Source organism: Podarcis muralis, chromosome 7 (assembly GCF_964188315.1).
Source record: "Podarcis muralis chromosome 7, rPodMur119.hap1.1, whole genome shotgun sequence".
In the NCBI taxonomy this organism is placed as follows: domain Eukaryota; kingdom Metazoa; phylum Chordata; class Lepidosauria; order Squamata; family Lacertidae; genus Podarcis; species Podarcis muralis.
Window position 1 is genome coordinate 65,313,350 of NC_135661.1, and position 14,940 is coordinate 65,328,289.

General features: G+C 44.8%; 1 protein-coding gene across 2 annotated transcripts; it reads left to right on the forward strand.

Moving 5' to 3' along the window:
• Window positions 1-1,033: 1,033 nt before the first annotated feature.
• Window positions 1,034-11,217, forward strand: PDIK1L (PDLIM1 interacting kinase 1 like). Of its 2 annotated transcripts, none has more exons than XM_028738783.2 (3): window positions 1,034-1,291; window positions 5,343-5,644; window positions 7,764-11,217. In XM_028738783.2, exons 1-3 carry the CDS (start codon window positions 1,237-1,239, stop codon window positions 8,502-8,504), a joined length of 1,098 nt encoding a protein of 365 aa, XP_028594616.2. In that variant the 5' UTR covers window positions 1,034-1,236; the 3' UTR covers window positions 8,505-11,217. The 2 variants fall into 2 exon arrangements, with proteins under 2 accessions (XP_028594616.2, XP_028594617.1); XM_028738784.2 differs by lacking the exon at window positions 1,034-1,291 and adding an exon at window positions 2,266-2,443.
• Window positions 11,218-14,940: the final 3,723 nt, after the last annotated feature.

Below are 14,940 nucleotides of genomic sequence, written 5' to 3' on the forward strand. Positions count from 1 at the left end.
GCAAACTAAATACGCTGCAACCTTTCTTCATTGGGGAGTCACCCTAAGGCAGGAATGTCCAGAGTCCATTTCGGGGGCTTAGGGGTAAAATCCAAAAAAAATCTGGCCCTCTTTGAAAAGGGCCTAAGGCAAGGATCAGCAAACTTTTTCAGCAGGGGGATGGTCCACTGTTCCTCAGACCTTGTGGAAGGCTTGACTATATTGGGGGGGGGGGAAAATGAATGAATTTCTATGCCCCACAAATAACCCAGAGATGCACTTTAAATAAAAGCACACATTCTACTCATGTAAAAACACCAGGCAGACCCCACAAATAATCCAGAGATGCATTTTAAATAAAAGGAAACATTCTACTCATGAAAAAACACGCTGATTCCCAGACCATCTGCGGGCCAGATTTAGAAGGTGATGGGGCGGATCCAGACCCCAGGCCTTAGTTTACCTACCCATGGCCTAAGGGATGCCCTTTTCTGAGTGTTTTCCAGCTCTACAAATTCTTTTTTGAGGTGAGGCAACCATAAGTGTACACAGTATTGCAAATGAAGTCACACCACAGATTTGTATAATGGCATAATGATGTTGGCAGTTTTATTTCCATTTCCTTTCCTAATGATCCTTAGCATGAGATTTGCCTGTTTCACAGCTGCTGCACACTTGATGTTAAAGAGTTGTGGAGCTGCTCCAAAGTAGCTCTACAGTGGAAATTCAATGGAGGTACTGGTCTGTGCGGATCCTTCTGCAATTGACAGGTGAGCCCTTCTAATCCACAGCAGGTCCTTCTGCAAAGCTGCACTTCATCTTCCCTCTCCCTGAAGCACAGACAACCACCCCCACCCCATATGCCATATAGATAAAAGTGATTTCATTCTCCCTTAATAGAGAAAAATGGGAAGACAGTGTCCCTTTAAGGGAAGATACCAACAGCCCTCCATTCTCAGGAGGAGAGGGGTGGGAAAGATCTTACCATCAGATTGCAACCTTCATGTGTCTGCAGCAGCCACAGAAGCATGTCCCCATGGCCTGGTGGGGAGAGGGGGGATAACAAAAGGTGTCACTAAGCTTCCTCACGTTGCAAAAGCTATTTATATAAGGACAGCTGACTCTTTCCTCTCTCCTTCCTTTCTTTAAGAAAGGCAGACAAATAAGAGATTCCAATTTTTTTTAAGCAGCAGCAACAACAACAAAAGAAAATATTGGCTAGCAATCTAATTGAAAGAAGAAAAATAAATATGAGAAATGCACAAAAATCCAGCGGGGAATCCAGCAGCAAGACTTCTGGGTGACAGCTACGGTAGGTATTTTGCCGGTGGGCAAGGCAGCAAGTAGGAGGCAGCCGGGAGCAAAGCGGTGACAAGTGGCTTATCGCGCACCATTGCAAATAGGCCTCAGCACCTAATTTGGGAGGTGGGGGTGGCGGGAGGAAAGGGTGGCGGTGCGTGCAGATAGGCTCCCCATTTCTGCGCAACCTCTTTCATTCTTCACCAGGCGCCGTGCACTTCTCCGCAATCGCCTGTAGGAGCCGCCTCGAAAGCGGTGCATAACCCGCCGTTCCTTCGCACGCTTTAACGCGGTTTGCGGCGGCTGCGCTCTCGCAACGGCAAGCGGCTCGCGTCTCCCCGCCGCTTCCCGTCCTCTAGCAGGGAGCTCTCATGCTCCATGCCCGTTCCCACGCCGCGCGCTAAGCAAAGGCTCCCCCGCTTTGCCAAAGGTACAAGGGCTGCCGCGCAAGCCCGTCAGCGCGCTCCTCAAAGCTGCGCATCGCGATCCCGAATATACGAAGCGTGCTAGTCAAAGTCAGGAGCAATCCGCATTAATAATAATCATCATCATCAGACAGGAGCAGTGAATAGCAGCAGCCGTAATAAAACGTCTCGCAAATAAAGCACGGGAAATAATACAGCATTAAAAAAATAAGCAAAACCCGTAGCAACGAATGCCGCTTGCTTGCAGCAACGTTCCACGCAATGCATGCAATCTCTCCCTCCCCCCTGAAAAAACACCCCCCCAAAACTCTCCCTAGCGGACTTTGACCCGTTCTCGCTCCGCGAGCAACCCGAGGTTGCCCAAACTCAGCGCAGGTTGGGAGACAGGAGCTCGAAGCACCGGCTCTGCGGCTTCAGCAGCCAATGAGAAGCAGCGCGCGCGCGCGCGCTCTCCGCGTTGCGAAGGGAAAGCAGGCGGACCGCCCCCTTTCTCCGTTTTCAGCAGCCAATCAAAAGAGGGGGCGGTGAGTTTGGTGTCGGCCTGGCTTGTCTGTCTGGTTGTGCGCGCGCGCGCAAGTGTTCTGTCCTTGGCGCGGGTGCGCGCCTGCGCGCGCTGGCCCAGAAGGGGGTGTGTCGGCTAACCCGGGAGAAGCGAAGGCGGCGACGGCGGCGGCGGCAGGAGGGGGGAAGGGAGCCTGATAATGGCGGCCAGGAGAAGAGAACGCCGCGGCGCCTCTGAGGTAAATGTTTGACACATTCGGGCCTCGGCGCCGAGTCCTGGCATGGGAGCGGCGCCCGGAGCTCCGAGGACGCTCCGTGACAGGCCCTAGAGGCCGAGCCAGGAACCCCGGGCGTCCCAGGGGCCTGGGCCCGAGGAAGCCCCGAGCTAGCGTCCCGGGCCTTGGGCGCTCGGAGCAGGCAGCTCGACGCCCGGCAGGCTTCGTAGCTCCCTTCACACGCCTTCTTGTTGTCCTGGGAAGGCGGTCGTGGGAAATTGCGGAAGTGTTCGCGTGTCCGGAGCGCCGGTTCACACGTTACGTGACGAATACCCGGGTTGGCTTTCCAGGGGCTGGGCGGGGAGGGAGCTCGAAACAAGCTGTCCTAGCCTGGCCTTCTGTCGCTTTAAGGGAGGTGGGGTATCAGCAGGTGAGCTTTCTTTTTTTTAATGATACGGAAGTAAACACGGCCACCTGCTCAGTGCTGCAGGTCTAGCGGCAGTGGCATCGCTGGTTGACCACCGGCTGTCAGCTCCGTAGGTCTGTCACCAACTTTTTTGCATCCGGCGGAGGGCGGGCTGCTTTTGTCTGCTAATCAGCTGCTGCTTTTGCGGCTATTGCCAGGTGATAATTCTGCTGGAAAGCTTTGCCTGCTGGTTTCTCTGGAGCAAGCGACTGTTAAAGGCGCAGGAGCAGGCCAGGCCGGGTGCTGTCTTTCTTTCCTTCCTTCTAGGCTTTCCTCCAGGTGATTTTATATATATAGGGGCACCCATCCGCTCCCAAAGCAGTCCTCATTTTCTTCTCATTATGCCTGTGTGAAGAATGTGTTTTGCAAACAAGTATTTTGTGCCATTTACAGGTTGGCTGAAAACACTGACATGGCAAACGAGGCTGCAGCTATATGGGTTGGATCCAGACTTTGTCTTACGTAGAGTAGGTTTATGGGGGCTTGAATTAGTCGTGGATCTAGCCCTGTGCACACTAACCTGTTGAATAGAATCAGACTGCTGCAGGTGAGCTGCAGTGTCATCTCTGTATATCTTCCAACTTCTGCAAGAGAAATCTGGGTGCCTGTATCTTTTAATGGTTATGCAGGGATGGTGTAAGCTGGCCTTCCCAATTTGATGCTTCAGACATCCAACTCCCCGTCAGCCCCAGCAACCATGGCTAGTAGTCAAAGGGGATGATGGGATCTGTAGTACAAAATATCTGGAGGACACCAGGCTGCGAAAGAGTGATGTAAGATATACTGCTTGCAGTTCTCCTTCTGCATAACTAATCAAAGGGATGGAACCGCGACCTCGTTCTGCTGAATTATTTCACTGGTTAAAACAGGGATATGCTCAATTTAGATTATATGGAAGAGCTGCCTTTCAGTGAATGGTAAAATTATGCTGCTTTTCACAGTGATTTGTTAGAGATTCATGAAAGGATTTTGGAAAATCCTTACCTTGGGTGTATTCCTTTTCATAACATGTAGGAAACATGTAATCTTTAAAACTCGGAATTTGGTACTGGAGTCTCCAGAAGCTGCTAAAGTATTTATTCCTGACAAAGGAAGCTGATATTTTTACCAGCTAAATAGGCATGCTTGGAGAAAGCATACACATTAGATACACAGCAATGTCTAGTATACATAAACAAAGCGACACTTGGGGAATGGAGATAGGGAGAAGTCTAGCTGATAGGGAGCTAAGAGAGTTGGAGCAAAACCAAATTGGTATGTGTAGTTCACTGGACCCAGAATTCTGTGCTTTGTAGCAAGGGTTAGGAGCCTCTGGCCTACAGGCCATCTGTGGCCTTCCAGGGAGTCCAGTTTGCCCCATGAGGCCATTTCCCCCAAACCACACTCACTTTTCAATCAGCTGACATCACTGGGTGACGTAGGCAAGGGGTCAAGGTTCAGTCCTCAGTCTTGCTGAACACGATCCCCGCAGGGAACGTGCTGAGGAAGCAGATCCCTGCAGAGAACAGTATTGAACTCTCTGCTATCAGCTGATGAGCAGAGAGTTCAGTCCTTCAGGGTGCTGCTTTAACATATTCCCTGCAGAGAACATGCTGGTGAAACAGAACCACCACCCCTACCCCATGGGTCAAATTTGACAGGTGGGCAGGAGTACCCACCTTCTAGGCACCTGAAGGTTGTCATGATGTCATCATTGCAGATGATTGACAAGTGAGTGGCCCCTCCCACCTGTCAAAGTTTGCCTCCACATTTGGAGGAGATAAAGATTTGGCCCACTGGGGCAAAGTGTTTCCTACTCTTGTTTTATAGGTTTCCAAGGATTACCTACCGATTATCTAATAAAGCACCTCCTTGTCAACAATCTTGTACCTGCCACATGCTTTTGACAGTTTTTTCTCCTACTGTATAAACTAAAATGCCCCTTCCCAAAGATCATACCCCTGGATGGGCGGGGTACAAATAATAAATTATTATTATTAATATTATTATTATTACTCTTGTCCAAACCATGGCATCATAGAAAATATTTGGTATGCGTCCCATGCTATGTGGGAGTTCTGTCTTTGGTTTAATATCTGTTTTGTAGTTTTTTGTATATTTATATGTTCATCTTCAATATTGAAATGTTTTGTTTCTGAAGAGCAGCTGCCAGTCTGTAGTTAAGATAACAAAAGATTGGTGCAAAGTCCTGTCCCATCTTAAATACTAACAGATGTTTAGAAGTGGGGTGGGTTATATAGATATTCCTAAGAAAAATATGTGTGGTCTGAAATTACTACATCAACAAATAGATACAGCCACCACACAGTAGCACAGAAATGAACTGAGAAGTGTGGTCCACAGTTGGGGTAGAGTGTATGTTTATAGCACTGGGATGGCAGTGATGGGGCATAATCAGTGGTAGGACATCTATCAGCCAGAAATTTCTTAGTTGTGCTTGGCTTTTTGTTCTTATAGATACCTTGACCTTGAAGATGGTGAGTAGCCAGCCAAAGTACGATCTAATACGGGAGGTTGGTCGTGGCAGCTATGGTGTGGTGTATGAAGCAGTAGTGAGGAAAACCTCTGCACGTGTTGCGGTGAAAAAGATTCGGTGCCATGCTCCAGAGAATGTAGAGCTTGCCCTGCGTGAATTCTGGGCACTTAGCAGCATCAAGAGCCAACACCCAAATGTTATTCACTTGGAGGAATGCGTTTTGCAAAAAGATGGCATGGTGCAGAAGATGTCCCACGGCTCCAGCTCTTCGCTTTACTTGCAGGTAAATGAAGTTGCAGGTAGTGGACGAAACACAGTGGGTTAGAAGTAAAGGACAACAAAGACACAGATGCCAGAAGTGTTCATACTACAGTATTCTTTAGTAGAGTGTTTGCTTTTCTGTTTTTACTACAGTTAGACACTTTGGAAACATTAATAAAAGCAGTTTTCCTGAAGCAAAAACTTAGGGAAAACACACAAAACAGTTGTACGCAAAGCTGTCATTGAATTTCACTCATCGCGATGCCCCGTTGCACCAAAAGCGGTTTAGTCATGTTGGCCACATGACCTGGAAAGCTGTCTGCGGACAAACGCTGGCTCCCTTGGCCTGAAGTGAGATGACCTCTGCACCCTATAGTCTAGTTTGACTGGACTTAACCGTCCAGGGATCCTTTACCTGCATGAAATTGTAAATAAAAGGTAAAGGTACCCCTGCCCGTATGGGCCAGTCGTGTCCGACTCTAGGGTTGTGCGCCCATCTCACTTAAGAGGCCGGGGGCCAGCGCTGTCCGGAGACACTTCCGGGTCACGTGGCCAGCGTGACGAAGCTGCTCTGGTGAGCCAGCACCAGCGCAGCACACGGAAACGCCATTTACCTTCCCGCTATAAAGCGGTACCTATTTCTCTACTTGCACTTAGGGGTGTTTTCGAACTGCTAGGTGGGCAGGAGCTGGGACCGAAAGACGGGAGCTCACCCCGCCGCGGGGATTCGAACCGCCGACCATACGATCGGCAAGTCCTAGGCACTGAGGTTTTACCCACAGCGCCACCCGCATCCCGAGATTGTAAATACAACTGATTTTTCTAAACTTTGGCTGTGCTTGAAAGAGGAGTGAGATATAGGAAACTGCTGTCCTGCTGTCCAAAAGTAATAGGTCTCCCAACAGTCTTAAATGACAGCCGTGCCAGCACAACATTGAAGAACATTATTTTTGCATGGCAGGAATGTTAGTGGTATTTTAGCAATAAGTACTGTTGGGATCATCCTGGGAAAAGAAGCATTAATAACCCTTTTAATAATTTTGTATCTGCTTCACAAAGTCATCATTAAGCAATGTTATGATCAAATCAACTCTAATGAAATACATTTTTCCATGCCTTGAATGCATATTGCATTATTTCCAAAGAGTTGTGTTGTCTAACAGCACTATAACAACAAAATTAAAAATAAAAAGCCAGTCAAAAAATAAATTAATCATCTTTTTAAAGTCTTTCTATAGGCTAAATCATTGTTCTAATGTTAATTCTTATTAGCTTCCTCCCACTTGATATTCTAAAGAAGGAAAAACGGTTCCTTTAAAGGACAGCAGAACGAGCTTTGTGTCAAGCAGATTGTGAAAACAGCTGCTCAGCAATCTGCATTTCATGCAGTAAAATAAGCAGTAAAAAAATAACTTTGAGAACAAAAGCAAAGGCCTCTAATTTTTTTGTAGTTGTGCGTTTTTATTGTTCTGTTAGGTTGGTCTGATGGCATTCATTCATGCAGATGGAGGGGAAAGTGTGTATCGGTGTCCCACTGGATACATATTCCATTAATCCAGAGTCAGTAATGCTCATAATAGTACTCATAATGGAATACTGTAGCTTCATTCACACAGTACACCAAACCATATCAAAGGAAACTTAACTGTGGTTTGTTGTCATGTTTGTTGGTTCACACTATTGCTTTAATCAGCCAGCAAGCCAGAAATGGAAACCATCCTTTGAAGTAGGTTTACAAACCATAGTTCCAGCTGAGACTAGAGGTCCCCTGCGCTGTAGAAAGGAATGCTGAGCAGATAGAAAATAAAAGCAGACAAGCAGCTCTAAACCATGATATGTCTGCATGTTTAGAAGTTCAAACCACGAGTTTGTGCTAAACTATGGTTTAGAATTAAGTCTGTCCTTCCATGGAAAATGTTGGTTGAATGGGTGAGATGATTCCTATGCATGTATGGTGGCATCAGTTGTCTTTTGAAAATACTGTTTAAAGAAGAAAGTTGGGAAGAAGGATGAGCACAATAGGGGAATTTATAATACGTGCATTAAAAGATAATGGGTTTCTAGCATTCCTTTTCATCAGCTGCTTTCTTAACTTGACTCCTACTTGCTGAACAGATTCCTTAAATGTTTTCTTATTACAGCTTGTAGAGACCTCCTTGAAAGGTGAAATTGCCTTTGATCCCAGAAGCGCCTACTACCTTTGGTTTGTGATGGATTTCTGTGATGGAGGTGATATGAATGAATATCTCCTGTCTCGAAAGCCTAATCGTAAGACCAATACTAGCTTTATGCTTCAGCTCAGCAGTGCCCTGGCTTTTCTGCACAAAAACCAGATCATCCACCGTGACCTCAAGCCTGACAACATCTTGATCTCTCAATCCAGGATGGATGCTAGTGACTTGGAGCCCACTTTGAAAGTAGCTGATTTTGGACTGAGTAAGGTTTGTTCAGCTTCAGGACAGAATCCTGAAGAGCCAGTGAACGTGAATAAATGTTTTCTTTCTACAGCTTGTGGCACAGACTTCTACATGGCTCCTGAAGTTTGGGAAGGTCACTATACTGCCAAAGCAGACATCTTTGCATTAGGGATTATAATCTGGGCGATGTTGGAAAGGATCACTTTCATCGACACAGAGACCAAGAAAGAACTGTTGGGGAGTTATGTGAAACAAGGAACTGCGATTGTACCTGTTGGAGAGGCATTGTTGGAAAATCCAAAAATGGAGCTACTCATTCCTGTTAAGAAAAAGACAATGAATGCTCGTATGAAGCAGCTGATTAAGGAAATGCTTGCTGCTAATCCACAGGATCGCCCAGATGCTTTTGAGTTGGAACTCCGGTTAGTTAATATTGCTTTTAAAGACAGCAATTGGGACACGTGACCTCCGTAGTACTTTGAACTCTTGTCAGGATTGTGTCTGTAACAATAGGGCAGCACTCTGTGGAAGCAAAAAACAGACTTAACCCAAAATTTAAGGTGTCAGGGTTCAATATTCCCCCTCCCCCATTGCATTTCTCTTGATTTTTGTAAACAAAGCTCAAGGTGGCTGTTCTTGTTTCAGAACCATATGTGTATATTTCCAAGCTGCAGCTGTAATGCTATCCACATGGCCAGGAAACTTGACATTTTAGGAGGTGATTGCTTTCTAGGAATATTTCAAACATTCCAGTTTCATACTGCAGAATTTGGAATGCCCATTGAAGAGAATGTTTGCATGCTGGTAATGCAAATTATTCAACTTTGTAGAGTAAGCATGTATATATTTATGTCTGTATGAGTGACTTGACTTCCCCATCTTTCGAAAATGTCCCCATTATTTATATTGTCTCATATTGAATTGGGTGACTATAGATCATCCGTAAATTCCACATCATAGATATTCTCCACTTTTTTTTAAGAAAAAAAAGTTGATGGCACAAAATATGATAAAACAAATATGATGCAAAGGGAACCTCTGGTTCTAGCACTAAGCTGCTGTTGGGCAAATCTCTTAGTTTGGAAGGCTGCAATAGGTAGTCTGATGGCACTTCTTAGTTCATTGAGCATTCAGGTTCATTTTTTTGAGGTAAAGGAAGACTTGTGCTAAATCTCTCTCTACCCCCTCCCATCCTTTGCATTTGACATCCAGCGTTACGTTACCTTTAATGCATTGTGTCTCTTTTTATCAATTTTTTATTTTATTTTATTTTTTACAAATGTAAATCATGGAGAACAGAAAAACCTCCCAAATTCTGCTGAAAACTTTGCAAATGAGAAAAAGGCTCCCATATTTTGTTTCCGCCCTGGCTTTTAGAGACCAGTCATGCTAGCTACTCCCTCCCTTCTTAGCAGAGGTTCTTTTGGTCGCTTCTTAGAGGTGGTCTTGATGATAGGATATTTGTATTGTTCACTTATTTTGTGGAAGAAGGACTCTGAAAGCTTAGTGTACTATCAAACTATCCAGATTCTTCCTTGCTAGAAAATGTTGCCCGTTTGGGTGGGGTGGGCATTGTTCTCTGCACAAAGTAATAGTGATTATTCTGTTGCTCTCATGTGAAAGGCACTTTTTTATTACTTTTGGGTAGTAGATGCAGAACATTTGGCACAACCCAGCCAGCTCCATCCATGCATAGAGAGCAGAGTCAAGAAGTGACTCAACCAAAGGCTAATCTATACCCTTCCTCCATCACCTTGGTGCTTCCTCACTACTGTCTCTGTGTGCCCCACATTACATCTGAAGCCTTTACTCTGCAAAGCCTTTCTTGACTGCTACTCTGAAGTTTTCAGCAACCTTGATTCTCCCCCTGTGGTTTTTGGGTATGCAGGCTACTCTGCCCATGGCTCTCCATGCATGGGGTAAACAAAAGTTCCACACTATGTTGTTTTGTATTAATATACAGGACTTGATAGCAGACAGGAATAAAGACCTTGATTTCATGAGTAAATAGAACTTCCACAGGGAAAACTGGCATAGTGTGTGTGTTGATTTCATTGGGGAAAATAACTGTATTGTCTCAATTGAAATAGTCTTGATGCCATCAGCTACAACCTGGAAATTGGAGTGTGAATTGACCTTCCCCCCCCCCCTCATGAAAGGCACTGGAGCAGATTATATCTTGCCTAAAATAACTGAGGAAATGTCATTCCAATGATCTTGGATTTCACAGAGACAAACTTCAGGAGAATATCAACTTGTATCACTTGACATATATCTGTCTGCCCAGCTTTCAGTGTGATGCTATAGTATATTTTGTCAACTGAGGATCCTATAGATGTCTGTTCTTTGAATGCAAAGGTAATACACAAGCCAGATTTCTTCTTTGCAGTTATAATGTAAATGTTCAGAGGCGGAAAAAACTCTTTAAAGCACCACCTGTGCCTTTAGAGACAAGATTATATTGCAGGTAGGAAAGCACTCCTGCAATGTTATCCATCAACAAATTTCCTTTAAAAATGTGTCAAACAAAAAGAGCACGACTTGCAGGAGTTTGGCAGTCTTTTCTTTGAGGACTGGAAAAGCAGGAACTCAGTCATGTATGTCCTAACTAGTCTGATTACTGTGTACAATTTCTTGGCACTTGCAAATCCTCAGCAAATCCGGATTCTGGATACATTATTGCATGTGCTTCATAGACACAGTGCAGTATCTAGTAATAGAGCAAGTTATATTTATCGTACAGTAAAACTGTTAATGCCCAAATGCACTGCTACTTCTTAAGAGTTGGGGAGGCCTCACCAGGTCCCCTCCTTTCATGGTGCTTAGCCCCTTGGCATTGAATGCTAACTTGATGGTTCATTAATTATCCACTGAAAAATTGTCCCTGAGATCTGTGTGTGTGATTTTTGTTGTTGTTGCTTGTGTTTGCTTTGGGTTCTTGTAAAATCTCCAAAATCAAAACTATTGTAGCAGCTACAAAACAATTCACCAGCGTAACAAAGAAGTTGAGATACTCATCAGCACTTCAGAAAGAAAGCAAACTTTCAAAGCTTTTCCTTAAAAATTGCAAACTCTATTTTGTGAAAAAAATTATTTAAAAAAGGGTGGAAGGAGAAATGATTGTGTAATTTATTGAGTTCGTGACTTTAAAAAGAAATAAAGTCTGAATTGAAAGAAATTGTGTTTGATATGCTTCTTCTGTGCTAAATACAAATTTATTTCCATGAACTATCCCGCTTTCTCCTGACACAAAATTAGCATTGGGACCAACGCATGGTGGCCTTGGGGTGTGATAGTGGTGGCTTTGTTATGCAGCAAAGGTGGGAGAACCTCAGGCCCAGGGGCCAAGGCAGCCCTCCTTGGGTTTTTTTATTGGTTCTGCTTCATACCCTGAGGGTTTTTGTCTGTCTGTCTGGAATGTGTCTTTGAACTCTGATAATGCCTCTTGTTTGTCTAGGCAGAGGATAGATAAGAGTGTGTGAATGTGGTAGAAACTAGCCCATGGGACAAAGATAAACTTTCCACCCGTTTTTTTCTGCCTGTTTTTGCATCTGGCCCCTCCCACTGTTGGCATGCGATTCCCCACCCCCAGATGGTGGCCTGGGAGCCTGAAAATAGTTCCTAACCCCTGAAATGTTCAGTTTCTTGTATGTGGAGTGCAGGGAGCTCCGTTTGAGCAAACCCCGTTGTGTACTAGTATTACTATTTCTAGAGGCAGCTTGACAGAGGCAATTGAGAGCTGTTCCAAGTGGCTGGTTTTGGTTGCCAATAAGGGCAGCAGAGTAGGGGAAACGGATCTGCCCCATGAGATGTAACCCACCTGCAACTTCTGCACATGCTTCACTGAAATCTCCATGCGGAATCATTGTTATTGATAGGGAACACTGATGAGCCACCCTATAAATACTTGTTCTTCAGGTAATGCTATCCCTGTTCAAGCACCAACAAGTATGTTACTTAATATACATTGTTTGTTCTGGTTGCCCAATCAGGTTTAGCCAGAGAAATGCAACCTTTGCGGATAAGAGCTTTGCAGTGCTCCTCAAGCTTTGACCTGGAGTGTCTCTTATTGGTGTCCAAGAAATGACCTGTGTCTGGTACAATAAGGAGATCTGGTCATTATAATTCCTATCCTCCCCAGTGCTGTTTTCCCAATTTCAAATGCCTCTTCCCAGCTTTAGTGTACAGTCGCACCTTGGAAGTCGAACGGAATCCGTTCCAGAAGTCCGTTCGACTTTTAAAACATTTGAAAGCCCAAGTGCGGCTTCTGATTGGCTGCAGGAAGGTCCTGCAGCCAATCAGAAGCCCCATCGGACGTTTGGCTTCCAAAAATCATTCAAAAAGTGGAACAGTCATGTCCGGGTTTGAGTTGTTTGGGAACCAAAACGTTTGGGAACTAAGCTGTTTGACTTCCAAGGTATGACTGTAGTGGCATTCTGCATGTTTCCTACTCTGAGCATAAAAATATAAATAAATAAAAATAAATTTAAAATAAAAATAAATAAATTGAATGTTACTGTTCTTGAAAGAAATGGATAATGAAACAAGAGAAGCTGGATTTAGATGGGGGTTTCTTGGTCTGTCAGAAGCTGATACTGTGACATTCAACCTCAGAGACGAAAAAGAAGCACTGAACTCCTTAGAGGGAAGGCATGGTTAAAAAAATATGCCATAAAACAATGCATCCTTATTCAAACAGCAGTTTAAAGTTTAACCCAGTGCTATGCTCCTGACAATTATTCTCTTCTTCAGAAACTTGTTGGGAGAGAAAGGACTACCCAACCCTCTCAGATGTTCAGGCCCAATTATGAAGTTGGCTCCAAAGCCCAATGGTATGGAGGACAGTTATTTGGATGGTATATTTAGATTATCAGCTGTGTATGTGCCAGAGGGGGAGGGCCCTGAGGAATAAATGTGGTTCCTGAAAGAGTCACCCACAAAAGAGATCGGCAGTGCAGGTGCTATTCCAGACAACTCACAAAACTGTCCTTGCTTTACGACAAGAAAAGAAAAGAAAAAGAAATTTATGACCAATGCAAGAAGCATGGCTTCCGTATTAAGCTAGCCTTTCCCCCCCTCAGACACACATACCACTTTTGTTCAGAATCCAGCCTGGTGCAGAATTCTGTTGGACTCAAAAGCTTGCTCTCACACATTTATGACATTTTGGTTGGTAATTACAAAGGGCCTTGGGAACAGTCCAGTCCCCAGATCAAAGTGGTCAGGTGGGCACATATGGGGTAAGGCAAACTTGCAAGTAAATTAGTCCCAAGTTATAAGGGTTTAATATACCAATCGTAACACCTTTAACTTTGTCCCAACCCGTGTAGCTCTCTGAGCATAGATGTTTCATGCAGACAAAGTCTCACTCCTGTCAGCAGTCTTGCTGCAGCATTCTGAGCTAACTTTGGCTCCTGGTTCAAGCACAGGGGTAGCCTCACGTAGATTTGACTTCAGGTGTCTCCTAGTCCAACACCCTAACCACTGCACCCCAACTATTCCCCTGTGTTCAGAGCTTGCTCTTGCCTTTTGTCTACCCTGTATGTGCCTGCAGATGTCGCACGCAAGGTGTTGAGTCTGCGTGGCTGGTGTTGAGAACTGTTCCGCTCGTTCCTCATTGCAATCTGTTTCCTTTCTATACACATTTCAAATGGTGCTCTCCTCTCCGCGCCAGCCAATCAGGGCTTCCGTCTGAAACTGCAGAGTAATGCTAGACCGTTGGTTTGTGCGGTTGGTTAGATAAACTTTGAAGGGAAGTTGGGCAAGAGCTGAGGCCGCACCTTTTTGGAACGCTGCTTTCATAAAAAGTCACGCCCTGTTCCTCAATCCTGTTCAGTTTTGAATCTTGGAGGCTGACTGAGGATTTCCTGTTCTCACTTGGTTCATGCATTAGCTTGTGCTTAGAATGTACAGGTTTTTGCTAAGTCTTTGTGTTAAGGTATGGAGAAAGAACAGGCAATGTGTGACAGGGTTCACCTTATTTCCCTGTGCTGTGCTTAGGGAATGGTGACGAGTCAGTCCATTTCAATTTCTCCCCCTTTATCATAGGATCAGAGGATGGTAGAGCCGGAAGCGATCCCAAGGGTCATCTAGTCCAACCCCTTGTAATGCAATTTACCATTTTTTCAAAGCTTAAATTCGGTTCTCCACTTTTCCATAGCAGTTTCTGAACTTTTTGTAAAAGTCCTCATGAACCTTCACCAGCATTTTAGTGTGTGATTGTTTCCCCTAATGTACACACGTGTCTGTGTGCAATTGTGCCTAATACATACATTTTTGCAAACCAATTTCACCTAATACAATGCACAGAATTGTATTGTTTCAAAAAGTGCAAATTTGGTAAGTTCACATTTAAAAACAAACTGAATCAAACTCCTCCCCTTTCCCAAGCTCTGCTTCAGGTCCTCATGTACTACATCAGGCTTCCTCAACCTCAGCCCTCCCCTAGCTAGCAGGACCAGTGGTCAGGGATGATGGGAATTGTAGTCTCAAAACATCTGGAGGACCGAGGTTGAGGAAGCCTATCCTACATGCTCACTGAAAACTCGGTGGTTGACGGATTACAGTTCTAGCCCACTTTTTCTCCCAAAGGGCAGCAAACAACAAAGCATCAAAACCATACAATATAAAACAAAAGAAATAAAACATTTCAAAACAGCCATATATCATCACAGCTAATGATTCCAAGGTTGTCAGGCATAGTTATGTTTCAGCCATCTCCAAGCATGGATCCTTAGGCAGCCAAAATGGCTCAACCCAGGCACAAAAGGAAGGTATCAACAGGCTTGGGGGAAGACCATGGGATTGATTGATTGATTGATCGATCGATCAATCAATCAATCAATCCTGAAGGCAGGGGAGCCCCCAAAGAATTCACTGAGGACTGAGCATGCTTAGTGGC